The sequence below is a fragment of the Notothenia rossii genome, assembly GCF_949606895.1.
Source record: "Notothenia rossii genome assembly, chromosome: 4".
Classification (NCBI taxonomy): Eukaryota; Metazoa; Chordata; class Actinopteri; order Perciformes; family Nototheniidae; genus Notothenia; species Notothenia rossii.
Genome location: NC_136902.1, coordinates 44,689,460 through 44,716,278, shown reverse-complemented (window position 1 = coordinate 44,716,278; position 26,819 = coordinate 44,689,460). Strand labels below are relative to the sequence as shown.

The window sequence follows — 26,819 nt, the reverse complement described above, 5'->3', positions numbered from 1 at the left end:
TTTTGAATAATGTAGTTCATCTACTTTTAGTAGTTTGTTTAAATGTTTTAATTATGTTGTTTTTGTTTGTAGAAGTACATCATTCCTTGATTTATTGTAAAATGAATCTGAACTTTTTGATCTGTTATGATGATAAACTGAAGCAATTTCTAAATTAACCCAATTAACTGAGTTTTAAATCGTCCTACTTAGTTTATAAGGAAATTATGAAGAGGAAAAATTAAATGATTTGAAAATTATATCTATGTAGGTGCTGACGCTGTTGGCGGTTCTAGTGTTAACAGAAATTTAAATTAAATATGTGTAATGGCAAATGCCATGTATGATTTTCTTACCTGGAATTCTGCCTTTTTGAACAGACTTTTTGATTGAGTCCTAGCTATATTGTCTGCAGTTCAAGGGTTAATATGAATCTAATATGATTGTCATCGGTCTAAATTAGATTTCAAATGATTAACTGTGTATGTAATGAAGATCATAGTGTGGGTTGAATCCATTTTCATAACCACTGTCTTTTAACTGATTTAAATGCAGAAACTGGGCTTATTCATCAGAATTTCGTATGACTTGACTTGTCTTGCTTGACCTGAGCAATGACTTGACTTGACTTGCTCGACTCTCACCACAGTGAATTGGGACTTGCTTGATACTCGTAGGTCAAGGCTTGAGACTTGCTAATGACTTGCACATAGACTTACTCCCATCTCTTGTGTCTTGTTACCCTGTGTTTAAATTCCCCTGTCTCCCAGTGTTCAGTGTCAGTTCGTTTTTGTCTTTTGCCATGGTCAGTGCTTTGCTCTTATCTCTTGCCACAGTCAGGTCTATGCTCTTTTGAGTTCTTGATAAGTTTGATCCTCACTACGTGAGCATTTTCATTTTTCTTCTCTATTTTTTGTCATTTCAGCTAGAGAGTGATAGAGACCGTTTTTTGTTGTTCATTTTTGCTGTTCATGAAAAAATAAAGTATCTTACAAATACTTTAACTCTGTCTCCCAGGTCGTGCAATTGGGTCCTACCTCCTAAGTGTCTGAGTTCGTAACAGTAATGTGAATTGCAGGTATAAAAATTGAACACTGCTAGAGAAGCTTTTGTTTTGTTTATTTGGATTCTGTGTACCACACTCTAAGAAATGAAATATGAATGTTGTTTGCATTAATTGCTTTTTTTATATTGAAACTACTAAGTAAATGCACTTTTTACAATTAAATCTAGAGACTTTAATTGCATTTATGTAAAAGTTCAACATTTTGGGATTACATTACCATGTTGTGTTGTATTTAAATGGTAAATGTATTTAAAACGCACTGATTGAAGTGCTTGCCGTACTTTCTCAGCACATGCGCTGTAAGACCGGGGACATGCATCATTTGGATCCTGTGACTTTGAGATGTGGATGACAGAACCGCGTATTTTTCCCTTTCCTGTGCCATCCTGCGATTTTATGGTAAGTTTCTTCAATATTAACATATATTAAACACAAACGGTCCCTGAAACACAAAAGTTGATGTGTATTTTTGATTTCCCTGCTACCAAATGTATACTTTGATGATAGATTTGAAAAGCGGTGCAGCCTAGCTAACAGCTAGCTTAACGGTATCTTTTTAATGATGTTCCCTTGCACTTAAAAGTGTTAGAATATGTCACAAAAGAGGTGAAATTTCAAGCTTTGTCTGTAGAAGTCTCAATCGTTATGTATTTAATGATTTTAGCTTGATGTGGTTATAATTAGTAATGTCAGCTTAATTTTTAGCTCTGACCAAGTGGAAACGTTTTTTCCCTCCTTTTTAAAAAAAAAGTGTTTTTAAATGTGCTTGATTTAAAGATTTGAGAGCCTGGTTGCAAATGCCAAAAAGGTCATAGTCGGTTAAGGTCTTCTAAGTCTGTTAAAAATAACTTCATCAAGTGTAACGCCCTGAGGGAGTTTTTTTTGTTAAATTGTAAAGCTTATTTGGAAGAAAAGTTTTTCCCATCTGCACTGTACTGTTGCGTCAGCCGGAGCCGTGCTTGGTCGTTACGTTAATTATGTCGGTGAGGAATATCAAAGTGTGAATTATTTAAAGCATGTAAAGGAACGCACTCAACAAGCACATCTTCACTTAAGACAGCTCTTAAATAGACACGGAATTCACCCGACATAATCAGAGAGAGAGAGAGCAAGATTAAATCGTGGTAGTGGCAGGTACTTCCGCCGCAGATGCCACTATTTGCTGAGACTACTGCGGCTGCTGAAGGGGTGTTACTCTGGGTGCCGAGCCAAGCGAATGTTTGTGGCAGTTGCAACATTTTTATTTTTAATGAAAGTATACAGGATTAATTCTTTTTGGCATGAAGTTCATTGTGTGACTAATTCTCCAACTTTGAATTTCAGATTTCCAAGTTGTTGGGAGTAGCCAAATGTATCGATGAAAGCCGGTCGCTCAAAAGTACAGTAAGTATCCTTCACGTCTCCAAATAAGTTGAAGGCTAAATGAGTAGGATTTGTCAGTTAAAACAAACAATGTTCTAAGTTGGCTTCAGCTCGAAGCACATGCCGTGTTTAAGATCAGTGGTGGAATGTAACCAACTACATTTACATTACTGCACAAAGTACAAGTACCACAGAAATATACTTGAGTATTTCCATTTTCTGCTACTCTGTACTTCTACTCAATTATATTTCAGTGGGAAATATTGTACTTTTACTACACTACATTTATTTGACACTTGTAGTTACCTTTTTAGATAATGTTTATATTCACATACATTTACTACTAATTTACTCAGTTCTTTCCAAAATGTTCTCTATATTAACAAATCACAACATTAACACATCTTGTATATATGTAGATTTTTTATTATAAGAACATTGATTTTTATTCTATAATGATGCAACCCTTTTACAAAAGGCATTCTGCACAAACTACTTTTTCTTTTGATACTTGATTATATTTGGCTAATAACACTTTGGTGCTTTACCTTAAGTATTATTTTGAATTTGGGACTATTGCAAGTAATGGAGTATTTATACTCTTACTTTAGTACAGAGTACTTTTTCCACCACTGCTTAAGATCCAGTAATGGGTTGCTATATCCTGCACCTCACACCCTGAATTATGTTAATGTGTGCAATAACAGTTGTTATTTACAGTACATTTTGATCATTAATACATTTATCTTTTTCTGTAGGTTTTGAATCTGGAGATGCAAACAGTGTACTGAGACTCAATCTACAAGGTACCAATTACTGAAGCACTATAAATTAAAAATCCTTCAGGACAAGCCCTTCATAACTGAGTTCGGAGAGCGATGGCCAGCTCTGTGTTCAGAGAGCGAGGTGATTTTTTAAATATTTTAATAGATGCACATGTATAAGAAAATAACCTCAGCTGAACTTCTTTGTTTTGTTTACACGAGTAGATTAACTCCTGTCCTTTCTGCTATGACACTTGATGGATATTATTATAGATGCAACAGCTTTAAACAAAACATTTAAAACTGTATCACAATGTGTTGCAGGTCAACGCAGAATTCACCCGCATCACCACCGTTCCGCTGCTGCCTACCTTCATGTCTCAACTGGATCGCCATTCGTCTCAGTTGATGAAGGTTTTCAAAAAGAAGGGAGGAACAGCAGGATGCAATTTGGGCCTGATCATGGCAGCCATGGACAAGGTATGTAGTTGTATTAAATTGTGTAGTTTTGGCACTGCAACACCATATTCTCTTTATCTCTCTCTCTTGTTGTCCCTCTCATATAAATATATTTTAACCTCTCTGACCCCCTTCCTTTGACTTGCCAAAAATCAGCACACAAGCATAATCAGTATTCTTGTGTGAAGATTTTGAAAATGTGTTTGTCCCTCTGGATCCCACAGTTGAAACACGATGGGACTGTGTCCTTAAAGCGCTCTGCGTCTACATGAATGAAAGTTCAGAGAGCTTCATAAAGGAATATTTGGTAAGTTGAAACATAGCCAAACACATATATATATAAACTTTAAAGTAGAGACACTACATACTGATATACACCTGAACATCAGCAGGAGAGGACTCTTTAAAGTAGAGACACTGCATACTGATATACACCTGAACATCAGCAGGAGAGGACTCTTTAAAGTAGAGAAACTACATACTGATATACACCTGAACATCAGCAGGAGAGGACTCTTTAAACTAAAGACACTACATACTGATATACACCTGAACATCAGCAGGAGAGGACTCTTTAAAGTAGAGACACTACATACTGATATACACCTGAACATTTGCATAATATGTCCTCTTTAAATTAAAAGCAAAAATAACTACTTAAATAATTGAATTTGTTTTTTATTCAAAGTATTTGCTGCTACTTTGGTTATATTGTTCATGTACATTCACAACTACATGTATTTATTTACAATGGAAAATAATAAAAGGATTTGCTCATTTGTTTCATATTATAAAATGATGTGTGTCAGGGCTAGTTCTCATACTGATAATCATGAATACTATGTTCTAATCCCACTTTAGGAGGTTGAACTTCCAACAACACAAATGGAGCCAATGGTATTGGAACTCTATCTCGTGAAACACGAAGGAGCAGAGCCCGGGGAACCACTTGTGGATGTTGGTGTCATCATCGAGGGTGTTGGAATGCTGCGAGAGCTGGAATACTTGGCAAATGGATGGGCAGTACTGCTTGGACTGATTTAAAGCCTCAATCTGAGCTACCCCAAGGAGCTGAAACATACATTTGAATTCAATCAAAAAGTATTGATGGGGTTGGATGGCAACAGACTGTGTCAACCAAGGTGGAGGTTCTGAAAAACAGATTACAAGAGTAATCCCAAGGACAACATACTGTGACAGAGATAACGTCCAGTTAATTTCCATCTCAGTACACACACACACACACACACACACACACACACACACACACACACACACACACACACACACACACACACACACACACACACACACACACACACACACACACACACACACACACACACACACACACACACACACACACACACACACACACACACACACACACTCTTCTGCTTTTGAAAGTTCAAGGCATATGTTCATGTATAACAGAGGCTAAGATTTACTGTAAGACATTATGTGCTTGATCAATATTATGTGATGCGTTAATAAGTGTTTGGAAAGACATTAAAAACATCATACTTTGTAGTAAAGTTTTCTTTTATAAAATATTCATATAATAAGTCATTGTTGTAGCTTTTCAGCCCACGTGTTAACTTCTTGAGTCACTCGTGTTTCTCGTCACTGTCAAATTCAGCAGCTGTGGGTTTATTAAGCAAAGACCTTTACAATTCTAATATGTGCACCTACCACCATTGGGCTGTCGGAGTTAAGAGTTTTTTTGTTCTTGAATTGTTGTCACAATTCAGATGGTTGTTTGCAAAATGCAATGTTATAAGTGTACACTACTGCACTTTGTCTAAAATGAACATTTTAAATAAAGTGAGGGGAAAACAAATTACTGAGTTGTAGTCATTTAAATTACTTATATTGATAGAGCAATTTGGATTAAAGTATATTGAGTGCAAATAACACAATCCTACAACATTCATGGAACTAATTTGTGTTAAGTAATTACAACCTAACTGTGTTAGGTAAATCAGTGCACACTTTAAGTAAATACAACATAATTGGGTTAAGTAAAAACAACAATTTAAGTCAATTCAACATAACTGTGTTAAGCAAATACAACATAACTGTATGATGTAGAATTTAATTAAGATGCTTAGGTAAGATTTACTTAAATGCTACTTACTTAAAAGTAAATATTAGTTTACTAGTCTGAATCCTATTTACTTAGCCTTGTTACGTGCAACCGGTTGACATAACTGGATTAAGTAAATCTAACATTTCATTTCTTTGAGTGCACTGTAGAGAGTTAACATGTCTTTGAATGGGAGTGTTGAGCATATCTGTATAATAACAAAGTCATGTTTCAGTTCATGTGTATGACATCATAAGAATGTGCCTTAAACGTGGTGATGCTAATGAGCATGCGCAGATACAATAAACGGTTCGTACTCCAGGCCAAAATCTGAGCGATGTGGTCGTGTGTTTTTTCTGTCCGTTAGCATACTTACAAGCTACTTTGGTTGAATGCAAACGTCGAGACTTCTGCTGAATATATGTCTCACGCAACAAAAACAAATAAATAAAAAGATAAAACACTGGCATGTAATTTACGTTAGAATAAATAGAATGGTTTTGAATAATAGATGAGAGTAACATCTACTACAGCCCCGCCCACTTTTGGGGGAAACCAACGCTGTCAACTAAACGTAATTGAGAATGCAGTTTAGTTCTGTGGGAAGTAATTTTTAGGCGACAGGGTTGCGCGGCGGGTAGAATTAGCTCGCGATCTCAAGTCGTCTACAACATACGTTTAGGGAGCTAAATAGAAGCCTATGGACATCCCGGAAAGTTGAAAATGTACGCTAAGGGCCACCCTCCTTGTGTTGGAAAAAGCCGACACAGGGGACCTTGACATAACGTCAACATAGGCCGACCTGGGAGTGAGGATCTGTTGACTCATGCACTGCTGTAACTCTCTTAACAAATACAAGAAACATACCAACACAAGAAAATCTGCTACAAAACATCTTTAGGTCTAAATACTCTTTATGAAGAATATATTGGAATACTATTAATAGACCAAACATATACAACTAAAATGTAAAATGAGAAAACCATACAGATCTTTTGTTTGGAATGTTGCATCTATAAAATAATGATATCAACATATTTCTCAAGCTATCCTAAAGTGCAGTATTTCGCAGACATGAGTTGAAATACTTTTAAGGTCACACAAACACACACTCCCACACCTATTACATTCACACACACACAAACTTTTTTTATTATCATTATCTTTTATGTAATTAACTATTATTATTACTATTATAATTTATTTATTATTACTATTACAAATATTTCTAATATAATTTAAACGTCAATAATAACTTTTTCTGATAAGATGCATTTATAATAACCCTCTCTGTGGTGCATCAGACCCTTAGACACCGCGTGCAGCGGGATGCCGGTTTCGGTGTTTTTCCGCCCCCTTTCTTTTGGTTTCGCCCACTGGCCGGGCAGCAGCTCCTCAGCCATTATCCCTCCGCTCCTGCTGCTGCTGCTGCTGCTGGGGATTCGGATTCGGATGAGGCTCTGCAGCTCTGAATGAATCCAATGTCTGTGGCCCGCTGCTGGACGGCTGCGCTATGAACGCGTTATCATCCCACAGTCCAGTGCCTGGAACCACTCTCATTATGGATATCTTGTATTTTCTGTGGATACTGCCAACGGTGTGGGCTGTCGAAGGTAAACCGGAGTTAACTGTTGTTTGAAGGATGAATGTGTGGGGTATGCCCGGCGCCCGGACACGGACTGAGAGTCCGGCATTATTGCAACACACACACTACTGTGTGTTTAACGTCGCCTCAAAGCAGAGGCTCTGGAAACTCTAGATCTAAACAATGCACATCCAGCTCTTATATCTGTCCTGTGGAAGAATCAGGCTGGAAACACTTCTGTAGTCTGGAATTAATCTGCTTCTGTGGCTTTACTCTTTATTTGGTCGATTCGTTTCAATATTATTATTATTATTAATATTATTATTATTATTATTCTGTGAAGTCGCTCGGTTATTGGATACCGTTTGTCATTGGCCAATGGCAGGGACCAACAGTTGTGTGTATCTGCGATTAGGTGTGTGTGATTCAGAGGCTCCAGGACCCAGCACAGTGCAGAGACCCTGCAGAGTGAAAGAGACGGAGAACTGATGCATGATATTTAACATAATAGCCTAGTTCCCTATCTTCCCATGCACCACCTCATTAAAGTATTATTGTTTTTGCATTACCTAAACCTTTTTAAAAAACGACAGACCAACTGTGAAGCTATTCTGTACCTTACTGGCCTGCACTGATGAGTCAGCCATCGAGGAAAGAAAAAAGAGATTATGTTGGTTGTGGGGTTCCCGCGGTTTAAAAATAGGGTTTGATGTCCAGACTGGGGTTGATTAAGCAATCAGGAGCAATACTTATTAACAAATACCATGGTGTGATGTTCACAAAAAGAAACAAAAAAAAGTCCACACGATAAAACATTTTAGGGATCCACATGTTGGTGATTGTGATTCATGCAGTCAATGGATTTAAAGGTTAAGACCAGCTCCAGGTTCTATGAACTGTTTCAGTTCCGTCAGAGGAAGTAGTAGGCTACTCAGATTTTGTACTTAAGTAAAAGCACCAATGCTAAACTATAAAGGTACTCTTATAATTAAAAGTCCTGCATTGAAAATATTACAAAGGCATTAAAGAGGACCTATAATGCAAAAATGCACTTTGTGATATATTTTATACATGAATATGTGTCCCCGGTGTGTCAGGGAACTCACAAAGTGTCAGAAAACTAAACCGACTCTCTTTTCCTCCGTACCCAAATCTCTAAAAACGGGGGTACAACAGAGCTGATCCAGATTTGCGTCCGATATGAGGTACATTTCGGAAATGCGGACCCACGGCCCTATCAGAAACAATCCCCTCGTGTTTTGGACGTAATATGGTCTTTGTTTACATTAGCAAGCATCGCTAACACTCAGAGCTTACCTGTACTGGAGAGAGCACATGTGAAGAAGCAGGAAATAAAAAAAGGAACTCACCAGCGGTATTGCGCTAAAGGGAAATTATTTTGACCGGACATTTTGACCGAAGAGATTTAGATTTGCCGGCTAACAGGAACCCTGACGTCGCCATTTTGTGTGCTTCGCGGATGCGCTCGGCTCCTCTCGACTGCTGCTCGGGTCTGCTCGGTCAGCTTCCGGATGAGGAGGCATTTGTTCGACCAACTTACAGTAACATTACAAACATTTTTAACAGGGGCCATAATAGTGTAAATAATGTTTGTTTTGGCAGTTATAACTGAATGTAATGTTTTCTACTTTTTTACATCTGGGAAGGCATTTGCCTTCATCAGATGGAAAGTGTCTTGACCAACAACTTAAGTATTTCTTATAGCTATGCAGGGCATGCAAGCGAGCAAACACAAACAAGAACAGACAAACAAGTGAATACAATTGAAATTGTACAATATAATATTGTGGTGGTTCATCTTATAATTCAGTCTCACACACACACACACAATACATATTTTAATCGACTGACAGCCCTAATTTTTATATATCTGAGACTAGCCTCGACTAAAGATTTTTTTTTTCTAGTCGACCAATAGTCGTCAATTAAGGCGATTATTCGACTAATTGTCGCACGTTTATGATACATTATGATTATAAATATATATATATATTTTGTATTCTTTTTTTTCCTCCCAAAATGGTTTCAGTTTCAAAGGCTGATAAAGAGTGTTATTATAACAGCATGGTACGTTGTGCTTCACATAAAATATAAAATAAAATTGTAATAATGAACCTTTTGAATATAAATGAAATGTAGAGAACTCACGGACGCAGCGGTATAAACAGCAGAATCTCCGCTAACGATTCTTATTGTGTGTGTGTGTGTGTGTGTGTGTGTGTGTGTGTGTATGAACAGGCAGCGAGGACACACACGGAACAGTTGGTTTAAGTTTCTATTATTCATATCTGAATTCAACAACCCAATAAATACTACAGAGGAAACGGAAACACTGAAAATACGAGCGTCGGCAAAAATCCATCCGCATTACGCCCTCATCATGAAATGAAAGCTTTATCGTTTTCTGAGGTCAGAATGATTATATATTATAGGTCTATATATGTTGATACAAAGCTAGACTACTGCCTGACTCACTGCTGCTGTTCCTCTGAGTCTGAGAAAGACACACGTTGTCGGGATAATTAAGTTCCGTGTTTTGATATGAAGCCGGTGTCAGTACCATATGTGTTCGCCCTACCATATGTATTCGGGGTCCGGCGCTTACCTATGACGTCACGCGTTGTAATTGGCTGTACAGTAATCGCACGCTGATTGGTGTAACTAGGGGCGCTGACTAGCGTATACCAGGGGTCTGATCAAAGACGAATGAGTGTAGGTAGAGAGAGAGAGAGAGGAGAAGAATAAGAGAAATCGGGGTTGTTAAAATGGTGACCGAGGCTTCTGCTAAGTACTTCTCACAGGAAAAGAGGGATGGAGGAATGGAGGAGGGATCAGAGCTCAGGAGACCAGCAGGAGACGGATGTCCAAGAATGAGTCAAAGCAGGACTTGTGCAACCTGGCAAAGTTCAAGAAGTCCGAAGATTGCTCTTTGTAATCTTATCCAGTTATATATATATATGCAGTTCACCTGTTAATACATATTTTAAAAGGATTTGGCTTTGTTATTATAAATGATATCCCTTATATCTTTTACTATCTTTTATAGAGGTTCGAAAGGGTAAAATTGCCAATTTAGAAATACAAAACGATGTAGGTTAGAGTTATCCTAAATATAAGCTCATATTTGAATTCTCCATAAAAAAACACATAAATTAGACACCCCCATGTTAGGATTTCCTTCAGATTCATGTTAGCATCTGAGTATGACCCGCCCTATTGGTGTATGATCAAATTTGATTTCTAATTTTAAATAAAAAGGAAAGAAATTCACAGTTATTGTCAAACAGGAGTTACATCAATTTCTCGCTTATTGTAAGAATGTATTTCACCATATTCATATTTAAATGATCGGGAAATTACGTTGTAATGATAATAAACCACCTCCCTCATTCAGATTAATGTCGATTGTTATTTCTTGTGTTTGAATGTTAAAAAAGAACAATTGACAGTGTTGTAGAGCCGATGAATGGGAGTCGGAGGTGGCGTGTTTAGTATGGAACACCACACTTTATTTTCCATCACATTACAGCAAAGCAGGATGATCTTGTATACACGGTGACGCTACACAAGCTAGAATGACAACACAACACAGGTGCACTCACTAACAACACACACTATATAACCCAGTGAATTGTGTCCCGTAAATGTCACCACAGTGTAAACATCATTATGTAAATAACCCAATTTGTGTTCTGTGAAACGGAAAAGGATATTACATTGTTTTTGTTACTTTCGTTGCAGTGTCTTAAATGTAATGTAGGTTAACTTCCTGTTTTATTTAGAATTATTATTATTACCTCTTGGTTTGCCGTACAGCCAATGCGTGACGTTATTGGTAAGCGTAACGGACCCCGAACACATCTGGTAGGCCGAACACATATGGTACCTACACCGGCGTTCAGGAAGCTGCGCTCTGATGGTGTGGATAGGGAGGAGACTTTTTGCCGTCGTAGTTTGCTCGTCCTTTACTCGCTCAGAAGGATCCACACTTTGCATTTCATGCCCGACCAAATTAACTTAATGACCAGGCTCCGCTCTGAATTAAGTCTGAGGGGGTTTCCGGCTGACGCGTCATTGCACATGCAAAGCCCGGATGGAGCTTTTATTTAGTTATTTTTTATATAATTGTTTTTGTGTTCAACTAATCGAATAATGAAAAATTGCTCGATTAACATTGATATTACATTACATATAATTTGTTAGACGCTTTTATCCAAAGCGACTTACATACATTCAGTACTGTGGGCAATCCCCGCAGGAGCAATTTGTGGTGAAGTGTCTCAGGGACACAACGACATGCTGACTGCTGTGGGACTCAAACTTGGTAACCCCTGATTCAAAGTCCAGCACTCTATCCACAGCCGCCCATTTTAATTAAGATCAAGACTTTATTAGTCGACTAGTGATTAGCCGACTAATAGGGGGCAGCCCTATCTGAGACCCATAAAATATGCCTACAAATTGTATAATAGGAGACCTTTAAAATATACTTAACTATACTTATAAAAGTACTCGATATGCTTAATGGCTCATTTAATAATCATATATTAAATTACTGTATTATTATTATGTATGCATTAATATGTATATAACAGCTACAGGTATTTGTATACTACTGCTGGATATCTTAACCTATAATTATATGTAATGTATATTTAATAATATATTTATTTCATATTAGCTAATAATCTGAATCTGTAAAGTAATTTAAGCTGTCAGATAAATGTGGTGGAGTAAAAGTAAAAGATTGGCTTCTGAGTAGAAGTATAAAGTAGCATAACATGGAAATACTCAAGTAAAGTACAAGTACCTACAATTGTAATTAAGTACAGTACTTGAGTAGACATACTTAGTTTCTTCCCAGCTCTGAGTTCCGTTCAGCCTCCCTGGTCTTCAGTACCTTCACCAAACTGAGAGCAGGTTCTCCACACGGGCTTGGAGAAGTTTGTTCTGACTGATGGATTTGTTGATGCCTTCATCTGAAGCCAGCAGCTAAGAGTTCCTACCACTCGTGTTTCTTCTTTTGAAAAGGAAAACTCCTAAAAGAAAAGGGGCATGGGCCGTCCAAAACTAAAGGAATAATATAATGCTGACCAATTAAGATATGTTGTACACTCTAAAACAAATGCTTTGGCTCAACAAAGAAAATCAACGCAACAGTTTGCATCAATGTTTATTGAGTTATGACAACTTCTATGAAATTGTGTTAAACAAACAAACTTATTTGAGTTAGGGGAGAAGGCTTTTCCTCTACAATCAGAGGTGTTTTTAATTACCACTTACTTAATAATTGGTAGCATATACACATATTTTTAAGTTGATTACTCCAAAACTGAAGTTGTTCCAACTAGTTTTACTACACTATTAAAAGTAATTTTAAGTTGTATGTACTTAATTACCATCATTGTGAACACACGTTTTTAAGTTGACAACCATTTACAAATTAAATTGCTCCAAATATATTGTAAATATTAGGCAATTCACTTTTTATTTTGAACTGCAGTTGTTTATTTCAACACATGATGTTTCAATCAGGAGAGAATTCATTTAGTTTGAACATGTATTGACACATGCCATATGATAAAGTGCATGAACACCTGAAATCACAGCTGACTGCAGGAGAGAAGAGAACCATTTTATAGTTTGGCTGCAGCATGCTGATTGGCTGCTGGAGAATGAGGTGAAATGTAATAGGTTAAAGAGAACGCCTGTGATGAGCTGATTATATGCAGCCGCAGAGTGAATGTATATACACCCAGTCTTCCTGGAAGGACTTGCGCTGAGCTTCATTTAAATCTTGAAAAAAAAAAAAAAGAACACAAATTTAAATTGTCCCACAAATAATTAGGGATGCACCGAATATTCGGCCGCCGAAAATTATCGGCCGAAAATGGTTGAAAAAGGCCCTTTCGGCCAAACGTGTTGTTGTGATGACGTAATCAAAACGCGGCTACAAGCACGGCGCGCAACCATGCTCGCGGCTGGCTCACAGCCAACATGTCTGCCGCTTGGAGATATTTCAAAATATCAGAGAAAGAGGCGGGGATTGCGATTTGTAAAACGTGTTCAGCTGACATTTCTCGAGGGGGTGTAACTTCAAAGACTTTCACCACTTCGGGATTACTCCACCACTTGAAATCAAAACATCCGGACAAATATGTGGAGTAAGATCCAATCACAAGCACTGACAGCGAGAGACTGTTCAGCGCTGCCTCTCATATGCTTGATGAGAAGAGGAACAGACTTATGGCTGATAAAGCAGAGAAGCTACTGTTCATTAAAAAGAACCTCCCACTTTTCCTTATTAAGCAGACAAGGCTGGCTTATCATAAGCTTATCTATTTCTACATGTCTACTCTATACCCACTTTCCTGAACAATTTTCATTGTGAGTTATAATTCACCATCTCAGGTTATCATTAGTGGGAAATGACAGCAGCACAGTGTTCAATATATTGTACTTTCGGTATCTAAATTATACAATGTTGTTTACATTGCTCATGAGGACAGACCACCTTATTTGCAGATTCTTGAAATTGTAATTTAATTTGTAATTGATTGTGGATTTTGTATCCAGTTTTCACTTTATGTATCTTTATACAATGTTTACTACTTTGATTATGAGGACAGACAGCCTTATTTACAGATTCTTGAAATTCAATTGTAATTTCATTTGTAAATATTTACATTCATGTGGATTTATCCAGTTTGCACATTTGTATGCATGCACTTACAGGTGCATTTGTTGTTGTTGAAGGCCTGGCTGTTACAGTCTTTATTTACACTATTTTGTTGTAGGCCTACTGGCCTAGATGTTTATGCAGTTGTAAAGCACCTTGGCTTTGTTCTGAATGCACTTTGTTGTAGTTATCCTACAGAGAAAATAAAATGCACTTGACTTGGAATTAATGTACTGTATGCATTCAAAAGGGCTGAATGAATGTTTTATGGACCCATTATAGTGATTATTATTTAAGTTAAGTTTTGCCATAATCATGTCTTTTTCCATAATCAGGTAGCTGAACAACATTGGTAAAAAATGTATACATTATGTATACATATATTTCTATTAATCATTTTCGGCCTTTCGGCATTCGGTTTTCGGCCAACTGTTTCCTATTTTCGGTGTCGGTTTCGGCCAAGAATTTCCCATTCGGTGCACCCCTACAAATAATAAATAAACACATTAGCCATATTACCATGGGAAATGGGGACACAGCAAGTACATGCTGCCATCACAACGAACTTAGAGGCCTTTGCATATTTAAAACCAGTGCCAAATATGTAAAATCTGTAAAAAAATGTTTTTAAATCTACAGTAACAAACTCAATGGCCACCAATCTGCAGATCACACACATCAATTTTACAAAAGATGTAACAAAGATGTTTACACTGCCGACAGTCATTATTTCAAACAGTATGAACAAATTTAATGCAGAATGCTTGCTCATTCATTTGTTTCCCTCGACCACGATGGTTGCCATCATATGGACCGGTCACTTATTAAGCATTATTGATTGGTGTGTGGCCAAAAGTGCAATATGCTTCAAAATGTAACTGACAGAGAGCAGTGCTTTTGTCCTGTGTTTTTACACTGTGCCCATGGATTTTATTTTATTTCAAGATTTTTTAATTACGTCGCTAAACTCCTTGAAAAGTTCCTCTTCCTTTTCTCCAAGGTACATGACAAGGCAGTGGATGGCTATAGTTCTCTGCGTACTTCAATTGTATTGTGCTATTTTTGAAAAAGGAAAAAAAGAGAAATTACCTAAATTAATATATTCTGACTGCCAACAACTTGCATTTCAATGACAACTCTAAATAACGATCCTACCTCAAGAAGCATGTCCTTGATCTGCTTTACCAAGATCTTTTTTAATATAAAAGTTATATCACAATAGTAACCAAAGTATTTTTACTCTCACAGTAGCCTCTACTACTTTGTATCCTCTCACAGAATTATTCACAGTTCAAAGGCTGATAATTTTGGTCAAACAGCAATTTGCCTATACAGTGCAACAACAAGGCTATCAACTGTGTTTGAATGATAAAAGATGACACTCACCTTAAAATGTCCTTTGTATATTTCTATTTGTCTTAACTGTCGGAACTTGTCCAGGCATGTTAAGTGGGAGTGGACTTGAAATCCTTAACTCAAGGTGTAGAACAATTAAGTTATCAAGCCAATTGCATTACTTAATACAACTTGAATTTAGTTTTAAGTCAATTAACGCAGAAATCAGAGTTCAAATTACACACAATATTAAGTTGATGTAATTACCAACATTATGACGTCGACACAACTTGTAAATTAATGTTTGCAACTTAAAATGTTTATCTAAATCAATTAACTCACATTTTTATCTTGCAACCATGCATTTCATTAAGTGGAGGTGAAAGGTCCCCTGAATGACTTTTTAGAGTGTATGCTGGTGAAAACCAGGTTACACATCAAAGTGGAAGGAAATAGAAAAATAATGTGTTGAATATCCAATCCAGATTATTATTGGCGATAAAGAAATGTACAAGATAATACAGAACCAACTAGATTTAATTACATCCTTCAGTCTGAAATTATGGTTTCAAATCATTAAAAAGCACGAGATAGGAAAATATACATTTACTAAAATGGGTAGCATTTGATAATAGTTTTAAACCGGCTGGATACGATAAGGGATTCAAACTATGGGTAACCAAGGGGATTACAGCATGGTGCACTTTAGGGAAGGATGGGGAGCTGGAGAGTTTCCAGAATTTGAAGGATAAATATGATCTGGATAAACATGACTTCTACAGGTACTTACAATAAGGGAATAAGACTACTACAAAAAGCTAATTAAAAGAGATCCCTCTGCTGAAGTGAATGGTGTGATTCAAATCACAACTAATTCATACAAAGAAACCAACATCAGAATAATAACTGCTCTATTCAAAGTATTGTCCTCAAATAAACATTCAACTAGGGACTACTACAAAAAGCAAATTAAAAGAGATCCCTCTGCTGAAGTGAATGGTGTGATTCAAATCACAACTAATTCATACAAAGAAACCAAAATCAGAATAATAACTGCTCTATTCAAAGTATTGTCCTCAAATAAACATTCAACTAAATACATAAAAGGGAAATGGAAAACAGAATTGAACACAACCATTTCAGATGATGATTGGCAAAACATGTGGAAGATACATCGATCATCCACCAATTCACGGATATGGAGGGAATACAGATTTTTTTATCACACCTAAGATTCAGAGTAAATACTTAAATACAAATCCTCTGTGCTGGAGAGAATGTGGAGAATCAGAGGCCAACCATTGACACGTATTTTGGAAATGCCAAAACATACTTAAAGGTGACCTATCATGCAAAATGCACTTTTGTACGTCTTTTATACATGAATATGTGTCCCCGGTGTTCCAGGTAACTCACCAAGTGTCAGAAAACACAACCCTCTCTATTTTCCTCCATGACGTCACAGAAGTGGCGCTACGGCTATTGGGCCAACTCCACCAATCAGGAGGAGACAGCCACGGACATTGCTGTTCGAAAGCGCTGGAGACGCTGTAGTACATATGCCAGGCCTGTAGATGGTGATGTTCTCACAGAATCAGCCCATGCAAAGACAGTGTTAAATCGAGCGAAATGAGGAATGGCTAAAATGCATGATCTGTTTGGTATTTTGAAAAATAAAAAGTATAAATATGCCTTATATAGGTATGGTCCTACACTATATTATTAAAATATAGCATGATAGGTCCACCTTAAGTTCTGGGAATCCGTACACCAGGTTTTGCAAAAGATACTGAGACATGAGGTTCCTATGGGCCACTACATGGTACTCTATCTGGGCAATTTTACAGAGGCAAATGTTCACTACATAGATAGATATCTTTTAAAAATACTGTTGATTGCTGGCAAGAAAGCCATAACTAGGAAATGGTGCAAGGTGGAGCCTCCTACTGTGGAACAGTGGATGGAGATTGTGGAGGAAATTCATATAATGGAAAAAATGACATATCGACTGAGACTGCAAGAAACACAATATGAAGAGAAATGGGAGAAATTGTCAATGTTAGAGATTAAAACCAGCGACAAGGAATACTGACTGATTGAGAAAGAGGAACTGTTCGGAAAAATGGTCAAATGAGAATGTGACTCCAGACTGTGGAAGCCGTAGTACTGTAAAAAGCACGACCAATCATTTTAGCCGGCCCGGCTAAAATAACTGGATGGCCTACCTGCCTGTCAGCCTTCCATCTGTGCACAAACTTATCTCGTGCCCTCATTGGTCATGTGCGCGTTTGTGTGTGTTAGAGGAGGGGCTCTGTAAGGAAGTGGCAGATTTGTTCCGGCTGTGTATTTTCAAATTCTAGCGCACTCAAGCTTGTTTCTCCAAAATTACCTACCCCACCTTTAAGAACTTGAGAGCAGGTGTTGAGCCCCAGATAGCAAAGTAGCCCATACAAGTCAAATATAAATTAAAATATCATTATTAGTCACAAGCCTCTTTACTATTCTCTCTATCTCCACGAAGTCCCCTGATTTCCAATTCTTCTGGGGATTCCAAAGCTCAAAGATATCACATGTCTGAATGAGTTTGGCAAGATGCTTATATAACGATACACTGTATCTCTGCTATATTTATATACATGTGATTCATTGTAAAAGTAACATAGCTTCAATGAACAAATTGTTCAATGCGGGACAAATAAGTCTGTTACTGTTGGACAGTGAATTGAAATGTTCTAAACAGCCCTGAAGCTTGTTTAAACGGTTAAAGAAATACTGCTTGTTAAGGGGCTAGGGATGAGATGCCTGAGAACGGCAAGCATAACTACAACAATTCTGCATTTATTGGCTAACTGAAATAATTATATATTGTCCTTTATTCACATTGTACATGTCAAAGTAAAAGCAGGATTGTCCTCCGTGCTCAAAAGTGTTTCACATGGAGATTTGTTCATTCAGAATGAGTATCAGAAGTACTAAGTACATTACATACATGAAGTGGGTGATTATCTACAGCAGGGGTCGGCAACCCCTGGCACGCGTGCCAGCATTGGCACGCGGCACCGTAACCAATGGCACACTAGGAATAAGTGGAATAAGTGTGCAAAATATTTCAATTGTATTTCCGGATCCTGAACGAGACCGCCGCCAGAGCGCGTCTCCCCGTTACCTGCAGAAGGAAGCCATGCACGCAACGCAGCCCCGCTCTCTTGTGACTTTCTGCCGCTTTCCTCCGTGGTGCAGTGCTGATCGTTTCACCCATAGACTGTATATGTAAAGGTTTCACCACGGAGGAAAGCACTTCACTAATTGCAGTACCCATAAGGAGCTGTACAAATGCTGCGGTTTTTGCGTGGCTGTGTCTTTAGTTGAAAGCCCATTGGCGAGCAACAAGCTTCAGGTTCAATAACCCACTTTAGCTTAAATGACTGGAGAGAGGTGAGCTCTTCTTGGGAGGCCGTTGCATTTATTTAGCTGTTCTTCGTTTCACAAAATACATCACAGATCTCTGTTTTTCTGCTTCCTCGTTTCACTTCCAGAAACATACACACGTTCCCTCACTGTCGCTCTACCATCCACTAACACATGCCACACTCCTCTCTCTCTCTCTCTCTCTCTCTCTCTCTCTCTCTCTCTCTCTCTCTCTCTCTCTCTCTCTCTCTTAAAGGGACAGCGATCTCATCTCACTCTGCATGACCCTAATATCATAACGTGTGTTTTGGAGTCATAGAACGGATGAGCGTTCTTATTATTATGCCGTTTAAACCAATTATTGAAATGGATTTGTTAAATTCGGCATCATGTAAGTTGCGCTGACAGGTCCACACACTGCTTCCCCGCAGCGAGGCTCCCCCGCCCTCCTGCTGATAGTTCACAAGCCTCAAGCTCCTTAACCCCCCGCCCCCCGTTGATAATTCTCGATCGTTGGCACGCTGATAACAATTTTTTTTTTAAATAGCACTTCATATCAAAAAGGTTGCCGACCCCTGGTCTACAGTGTAGGCATATACTTATGGTGGCCCTAAAGTGCAATTCAAAACAACATTTCAGAAAACACTACAGCATTTCACAAAACACTACAGCATTTCACAAAACACTGCAGCATTTCAAAAATTACGGAAAGGGTATTCCTTTAGGGCAGGGGTTCTCAAACTTTTTGTTAATGCGGACCACTATTTATTATCAAGGATTTTGGCGGACCACCTCATATGCAAACCGTAAAAATAAGTACATGTATAAACGTAGTCAAAAGACCTCATGAAAGAACAGCAAAGAAGTGAGGATACCTGGCCCGGAGGAAGCCCGGGGTCCCCTTCTGGAGCCAGGCCCAGAAGGAGGACTCGTCGGCGAGCATCTGATGGCTTGCCACGGAGCCCGGCCGGGCACAGCCTGAAAAGGCAACGTGTGCAAAACCTCCCCTTCTCCGTCCCGAGGGCCCACCACCTACAGGAAACAGCGATGGGGTCGGGTGCGCTGCCAGAAGGGTGGCAGTGAAAGCAGAGGGTCTCGACTGACCAGACCCGGGCGACAGAAGCTGGCTTTGGGGACGTGGAATGTCACCTCTCTGGGGGGGAAGGAGCCGGAGCTTGTGCGGGAGGTGGAGCGTTACCAGTTGGATCTGGTTGGGCTCACCTCTACGCACAGCGTCGGCTCTGGAACCTTACTTCTGGATAGGGGTTGGACTCTATTCTTCTCCGGAGTTGCTCAAGGTGTGAGGCGCCGGGCGGGTGTGGGGATACTCACAAGTCCCCGGTTGGGTGCTTCGTTGTTGGAGTTTACCCCAGTGGACGAGAGGGTCGCCTCCCTACGCCAGCGGGTTATGGGGGGGAAAACTCTGACTGTTTTGTGTGCTTATGCACCAAACAGCAGTTAAGAGTATACAGCGTTCTTGGAGACCCTGGAAAGAGTCCTGTATGGGGCTCCTGAAGGGGACTCTTTCATCTTGCTGGGAGACTTCAACACACATGTGGGCAATGATGGAGACACTTGGAGGGGCGTGATTGGGAGGAACGGCCCCCCTGATTTGAACCGGAGTGGTGGTTTGTTACTGGACTTCTGTGCTAGTCATGGATTGGCCATAACAAACACCATGTTCGAACATAAGGATGCTCATAAGTGTACGTGGTACCAGAGCACCCTAGGCAGAAGGTCCATGATGGATTTTGTTATTGTATCATCGGACCTGAGGCTGTATGTTTTGGACACTCGGGTAAAGAGAGGGGCGGAGTTGTCAACTGATCACCATCTGGTGGTGAGTTGGGTCGAGTGGCAGGGGAAGCTCTGGATAGACCTGGTAAGCCCAAACGTGTAGTTCGGGGAAACTGGGAACATCTAGAGGAGGCCCAAGTTCGGGAGGCCTTCAACTCACACCTCCGGCTGAGCTTTTCGGGCATTCCTGTGGAGGTTGGGGACATTGAACCAGAGTGGTCGGTGTTCAAAGCCTCTATTGTCGAAGCCGCGGCGGGGAGTTGTGGTCTCAAGGTCTTAGGTGCCTCAAGGGGCGATAACCCTCGAACCTCCTGGTGGACACCGGTTGTCAGGGAAGCCGTCCGACTGAAGAAGGAGGCCTTCAGGGATTTGTTATCCCGGGGGACTCCCGAGGCAGTTGCAAGGTACCGACAGGCCCGAAGGGCAGCAGCTAGGCCTGTCGCGATAATCGATAAATTAACTTATCGTACGATAAATAAAAATGGACTCGATAACTTTTCTGAGCTCGATAAATTGTCGTTTACATAAAGATGTGATCAGCATTTTAGCCTGGAGCGCTGTGGCTGCCAGGCACGCTGTGAGGGGCGGGGCTGACACACAGCCAGGTCAGGACAGCAGCCAAATTAATAATATAGCGACAAGCGGGAGACAACGTGTGACTTACTCGCGGGGAATTTAAAGTGAAATGGAATTGGTTACAACACCTAACTACACATCTCGATTCTCCAGTGTGGCAGTATTTTGGATTCAAACCAAATCAACGAGGCGAACCTACGGACTTGAATGAGCCGGGCGGTGTGTCGCATTGGTTTAAAAAAGGTAGCGACAAAAGCAGGCCATACCAGGCATTTTAAACCACCTAAAACTCAACCACCCCATTCCGTTTTTCCAGCTGGGAGCAAACACGGCAGCTGGAGATGGAGAGCCCCCGCCCGACAATGCAAACATGTTGGTGTTCCTTAATCGAAAACTTAGAAAAACAGATTTGGATATGGCCTGTTGAGGCATCTGGGTCTTTGATAGTGGACTGTACACTTGACTGTTGTTTTAAGGAGTTTTTTTTTGCTTGTGAGATAATGTGTGCTCATATTTATTTATTTATTTATTTATTTATTTATTTATTTATTTATTTATTTATTTATTTATTTATTTATTTATATATATATATATATATATATATATGAGAGAGAGAGCTCTGTTTTCCAGCCTGACTCTATTTAATTTATTGTTTTGGTTCTGTGTGATTTAATTAATTTATTATAATTTAATTAATTTGTTTTATTTATTATATATAATTTATATATTTTAATATTATTTCACATTTCATTTGCAATGTTGAATGTTCAATAAAAAGTTATGTTTGAAAGGATGTACTTGAATTATTATTATATATTATCATTATGTCTAAAATGGTCTTAAAATGGTGCCGACAATATTATCGTTTATCGCAATAATTTCCAGAAAAATGTATCGTCCAACACAATTAATTATCGTGACAGGCCTAGCAGCAGCCTCTGCCGTGGCCGAGGCAAAGCAGCGGGTGTGGGATAAGTTCGGAGAAGACATGGAAAAGGACTTTCGGGCGGCACCAAAGTTGTTCTGGAAAACTGTCCGACACCTCAGGAGGGGGAAGCAGGGAACCATCCAAGCTGTGTACAGTAAGGATGGGACGTTGTTGACCTCAACTGATGGAGTGTTATGGCGTTGGAAGGAACACTTTGAGGAACTCCTGAACCCGACAACTCCACCCTCTACAGATGTAGCGCTTCATTTCATACGCCTACCCGTGCGGGTCCGTGATCTGCACGGGGTGTGCCCCTGCTGAAAAGGAAAACCCCCCCGCAGGACTTGATACGCCCCCCTGATAAATAAATGTAATTTTAATGAAACCAGCTGCAATGGATCATGGATCCACCAGGGGGAGCCGTGAAAAGCTGCCACACTGGAACTCATGTGAAATAAACAGCTGATAGATCTACAGGTATCTGATATCGCGGATATTTGTTAAAGTCCATGAAATGTCCAAAATAAACGTTATTCTGTGTTGATAAATCGCTTCATCACTTTCCACTGTTTCATTTGACATATCAACATCAATGATTCTTTCCATAAATACCCCCCAAATAACATGAAATGTGTGCCAATTTCCCGTGTTATTCCGCTCCGGTAGCGAAAAGCTTGCCAGCCATTAACCCAGCTGTGTGACGTCACACGTGGCAAACAACAGCCTCGTCTGGATTGTTTGTTTTGTATCCTTCCGCTATTTTCGCTCAACATATGTGTAACCGGACCTCGCTAAACTTTTTTTATCTAACAATTCATGATGGGGAAGCGATGTGTAGTTGTGAGCTGTTAATGTTTCCTGATTGCTATAAACATTGATCATGGGTGCTGGAAGATTGTGCACAAAACTCGGGTCAGAATTAAGTTACTACAGGTGTTATGCCAGCTTGAGCTAAATGTCACCAGAGTACAGTGAACTTGCCTAGTGACTGAAATATATAAAAGTTGAAGTGAAATAAGTAAGGCCAAAAATGAATTACGTCTGAATATATTTATTATTTTTACCACTTTTAATTATTTGTGGGCTCGCACATATACCAAAATAGACTAATGTACACTGCAATAAAGATCAAATGTTGCAAGTGAAAAATTAACAAAAGAGCCCTTTTTTATTTATCAAACAGTAAATTAATACAATCTTACAAACTTGTGATTTGGAAAATGTTGTTATATTTACATGTTTCTTTGGAAAAAAAATATTGTAAATGATGTACTTTGTAAATTATTTACATCATGCGAAACCATTTTTAACCAGTTCAGCTGCATGACTTATGTCAAATTACAGATTTGGCCATTGAAATCCTTGATAGCGGCCTCCCGGTTCAGGGTAAGTCTTCCGTATCTCGGTTACAGCACATGCAGGCAGCGGGACTCTGATTTTTGGGCCGAGTACACCCCAGCACCAACGTACAAACTGTCGATAAGCTGTATATCGATACTTCCTAATGAAAAAAAAGTATACAGATTATAAATATATTTGGAGAAAAATAAAATATGATGTAGTACTATTATGTAGCAATGGTTACAAATTGGCTTATAACATGATATTTGTATTTTACTTGTACAAAATAAATATGAGGTTGACTGCTGACTGCTTGATAGAATCATAGACCTCTTATATATTTCCTCACATGTGTAGTTGTTTCTTTTCCCAAGCATACATTGAACTTGCATACACAGAAAAAATAAAAGCCAAGCTGTTTTTGACTGCTTGAAAGAGTTTAATGGTATCTTTAAAAGTGTACCATATCTGTAGCGACTAAAAGTATTATATGAAAGCAAAGCTGCAATAGGCAGTTGGGTCAATCAATATTTACTTACTGGTGTAGTGGGCCATCAACTGCTCTGTGTTGTTGTTTGTATTGAAGATACGCTATTTTCAGTGTCCAAACACTGAGACAGCCTTCTCTAAAGCCTGGGAGGCTAATAATGCACCTTGGTTCAGAGTCCTGCATCGGGTCGGGTACCCGACGGGTGACCCGCAAAAAAGGTGATTCGCGGGTGGTATTTTTTCAAACACTTTTTTCCGGGTTCGGTTCTGGGCAAAACAAAGATGATGCGGGTCGGGTCGCGGGTGTTGCATAATAAATATATTAAAATAATAATAATTTAGTTTAATGTTTAAATCCTCAGACCTCTCCCCCGCGGGACCGTGTATAATCATAACCTCTGCAGCGCATCAATCTGCTTCTGAGCGCTGTACATTCTGAATGGCTGAGGTGAAGCTCTCTCTAGCGGAGAATACAGCATTTTCCAACGCTTCCTCAAGAGCGAAATCCAACGTCTGGGAGGCTTTTGGTGTCCTCCTAGATGGAGAAAATAACCAACATCCCACGCTTTTTGAGACAAATATGCAACTACGTGTGTTAATAATTGCACGTTTTCACTGCTCAGTGCTCATATATGCGGGTTCGGGTCGGGTTGCGGATCCTGTGCCGACGGGTCGGGTCGGGTTGCGGAACTAATTGGTAATATGTGCGGGTAGCGGGGCGGGTTCGGTATTGCACGTTGCGGGTGCGGGGTGGGAGCGGGTCTTGAAAATCAGACCCGTGCAGGACTCTGCCTTGGTTTCTCGTCGGTGTCTTCTATCTGGTCAGTAGGTTGCAAACTGTCTATTTGTTCCATCACCTGCCAGATCTCTCTGCAGCATACACATTCATCTGCAGTGGGCATGCATTGACATGCATTGACATGTACACCTGAATATTGTACATAACATAAAAAAAAAACAATATCTGCCGGACGTGTGAGGAACAGATGACAAATTAAGATCGACATTTAGTGCAGGTCAAATTAAATAAAACAGAATTTACCATTCAGTATTGCCGACTCGAGTCTCGCCGGCTGCGGAATCCGCTTCTCTTTCACAAGTTTCTGCCTTGTTGTTCGATTGCCGGGCAGGAGGCTCGTACTGATAAGGCAAGATGCCTTGAAGTGAAAGGCTAGCTGGTTCACTCTCTACTTCTGTAACTGAATCCAGATAACCCACCGAATCTGAGCTTGAATGATCGCTGTCGCTGTCGCTGTCTGAAGTTGTCGCGTTGCTTGCCATTTGGACTGATTTGATCAAATGGCAATATTTGCCACGTGTGACGTCACCGCTCGTTCGGGAGTGATCGGGGGAGTACTCTGCAAACTTCGGAACCAACATCGGTTTTTAACGTATATGTCATTTAATTATGACCAAACTTTAAACATTTGTATTTATTTTTATTCTGGTGATATCTAAACTACATGTTAAAAAACACCTGTGTTAGATGCATTACATGGCCTTTAAGATCCATATGTCACGGATAGGATCATATTCTGTGCTAAATAAGAGACATGTACATTTACAAAACATCACCATGTTCTTATTTAACAAAATAATGTTGTTTAATTCACGTTGGCGTAAGTACAAAACCATCGCTATGTTTTTTCATCAGGAAATGCAGCCCGGCTCAAACAAACGATTTTCAATCATCATCCTCACGATCATTTAATGTATACATATGTTCGCGAATTGAAATGAATGCACTAATACATGTAGTTTAACGCGTTACTGTAACGCAACTACCTTTTGCGGTAACTAATAACGTTACTAGTTACCTATTCCCATTCAGTAACGCCGTTATAGTTACTGTGATTTAAATAGGTGCGTTACTGCGTTACATTATGTGATCCAACTGAACCGAATCTCCCTGCGGATGTAATTTAAAGGCGAATACAGCGACCCACGACTCACAGTACCATGGAAAAGTGAAAGTGACCAGAGAGGAGTGACGATTGGTTAACGCGGGGTAACATTTCAGGGTAAGCCAATCAGAGACAGAGTTGGGCGGGTCTTGCCTTATGGGGAAAATACACAGACACACAAACACTTGCTAACACACACACATACACGGCAACGCCCACCACCAGCACACACACTATGGCAGATGCAAGTATCAGTGAGAGCAGCAGCGCATTTACAACTTGGAAATATAACCACTATATTACATTTATGGGGATAAAGGACGTACAAAATAATACGGTCAAATGTAAACTGTGTGCAGGACAGAAAGCATTGTCCACATCGAATGACAGCAATACCAACCTCCTGAAGCACCTAACTAATGTACATGGGTCTATACAATTAGTCGCCAAAGACCCCACCGTCTCAACCACCGGCAGTGACCCAGATGGAGCAACACCATCTAAACAGCCAAAAAAAGATTTTTTAAAATTGCCACATGTCACCCAGAGTCAACTAAACAGATTGATTGCTGAAAATAGTTTGTTTGTCTTCAGTGCCAGTCTGACAGTTTATTATTTATCTAATTGTTACTGCCAAAAGAGTGTAGTTCTTGTTGAACTTTTACACTGCCAAAATAGTGTAGTTGTTATTAATGTGTACACTGTGGTGATTAACATTATTCACCAACGGATCTATGGGTTGGGGTATTGTTCTGCACAGACATTTTAGTGAACCGGACTTCCTGTTTCCGCCGGTCTTAGCTTCCCGGGCATGAAGTTGTTTACAATGGTTTTCAGATGCTAAATAAAAGTCTAGCTTGTACCTTTGATACCCCGCCTCCGCCTCCCATCTCTCGGCACCACAACACTGCCAAAAGGGTGTAGTTGTTTTTATTTCATATTGCACTACTTAGAACTTGATTGTTGAGGCTACAATAAAGATGCCTGCTTTATTGTTATTGCACAGATTACAGGTACTGAGACAACGAAATGCAGTTTAG

At 39.4% G+C, this 26,819-nt stretch overlaps 2 protein-coding genes across 2 annotated transcripts in view; both read left to right on the top strand.

The window, feature by feature from the left end:
- Positions 1–1,339: 1,339 nt before the first annotated feature.
- On the top strand, positions 1,340–5,845 carry LOC307037153 (uncharacterized protein). Its single transcript, XM_079677933.1, has 6 exons — positions 1,340–1,444; positions 2,369–2,428; positions 3,166–3,313; positions 3,496–3,651; positions 3,855–3,937; positions 4,492–5,845. The coding sequence occupies exons 3-6, from the start codon at positions 3,286–3,288 to the stop codon at positions 4,672–4,674; spliced, it is 450 nt and encodes a 149-aa protein (XP_079534059.1). The 5' UTR covers positions 1,340–1,444; positions 2,369–2,428; positions 3,166–3,285; the 3' UTR covers positions 4,675–5,845.
- A 1,260-nt stretch (positions 5,846–7,105) lies between these two features.
- The window catches only part of LOC307035346 (ephrin type-B receptor 2-like), a 91,295-nt gene continuing 71,581 nt past the window's right edge, over positions 7,106–26,819 (top strand). The window contains exon 1 of the mRNA XM_079674536.1: positions 7,106–7,329. Within this exon, the coding sequence (XP_079530662.1) occupies positions 7,230–7,329 (100 nt within the window). The 5' untranslated portion in view covers positions 7,106–7,229. The remainder of the gene's footprint in view (positions 7,330–26,819) is intronic.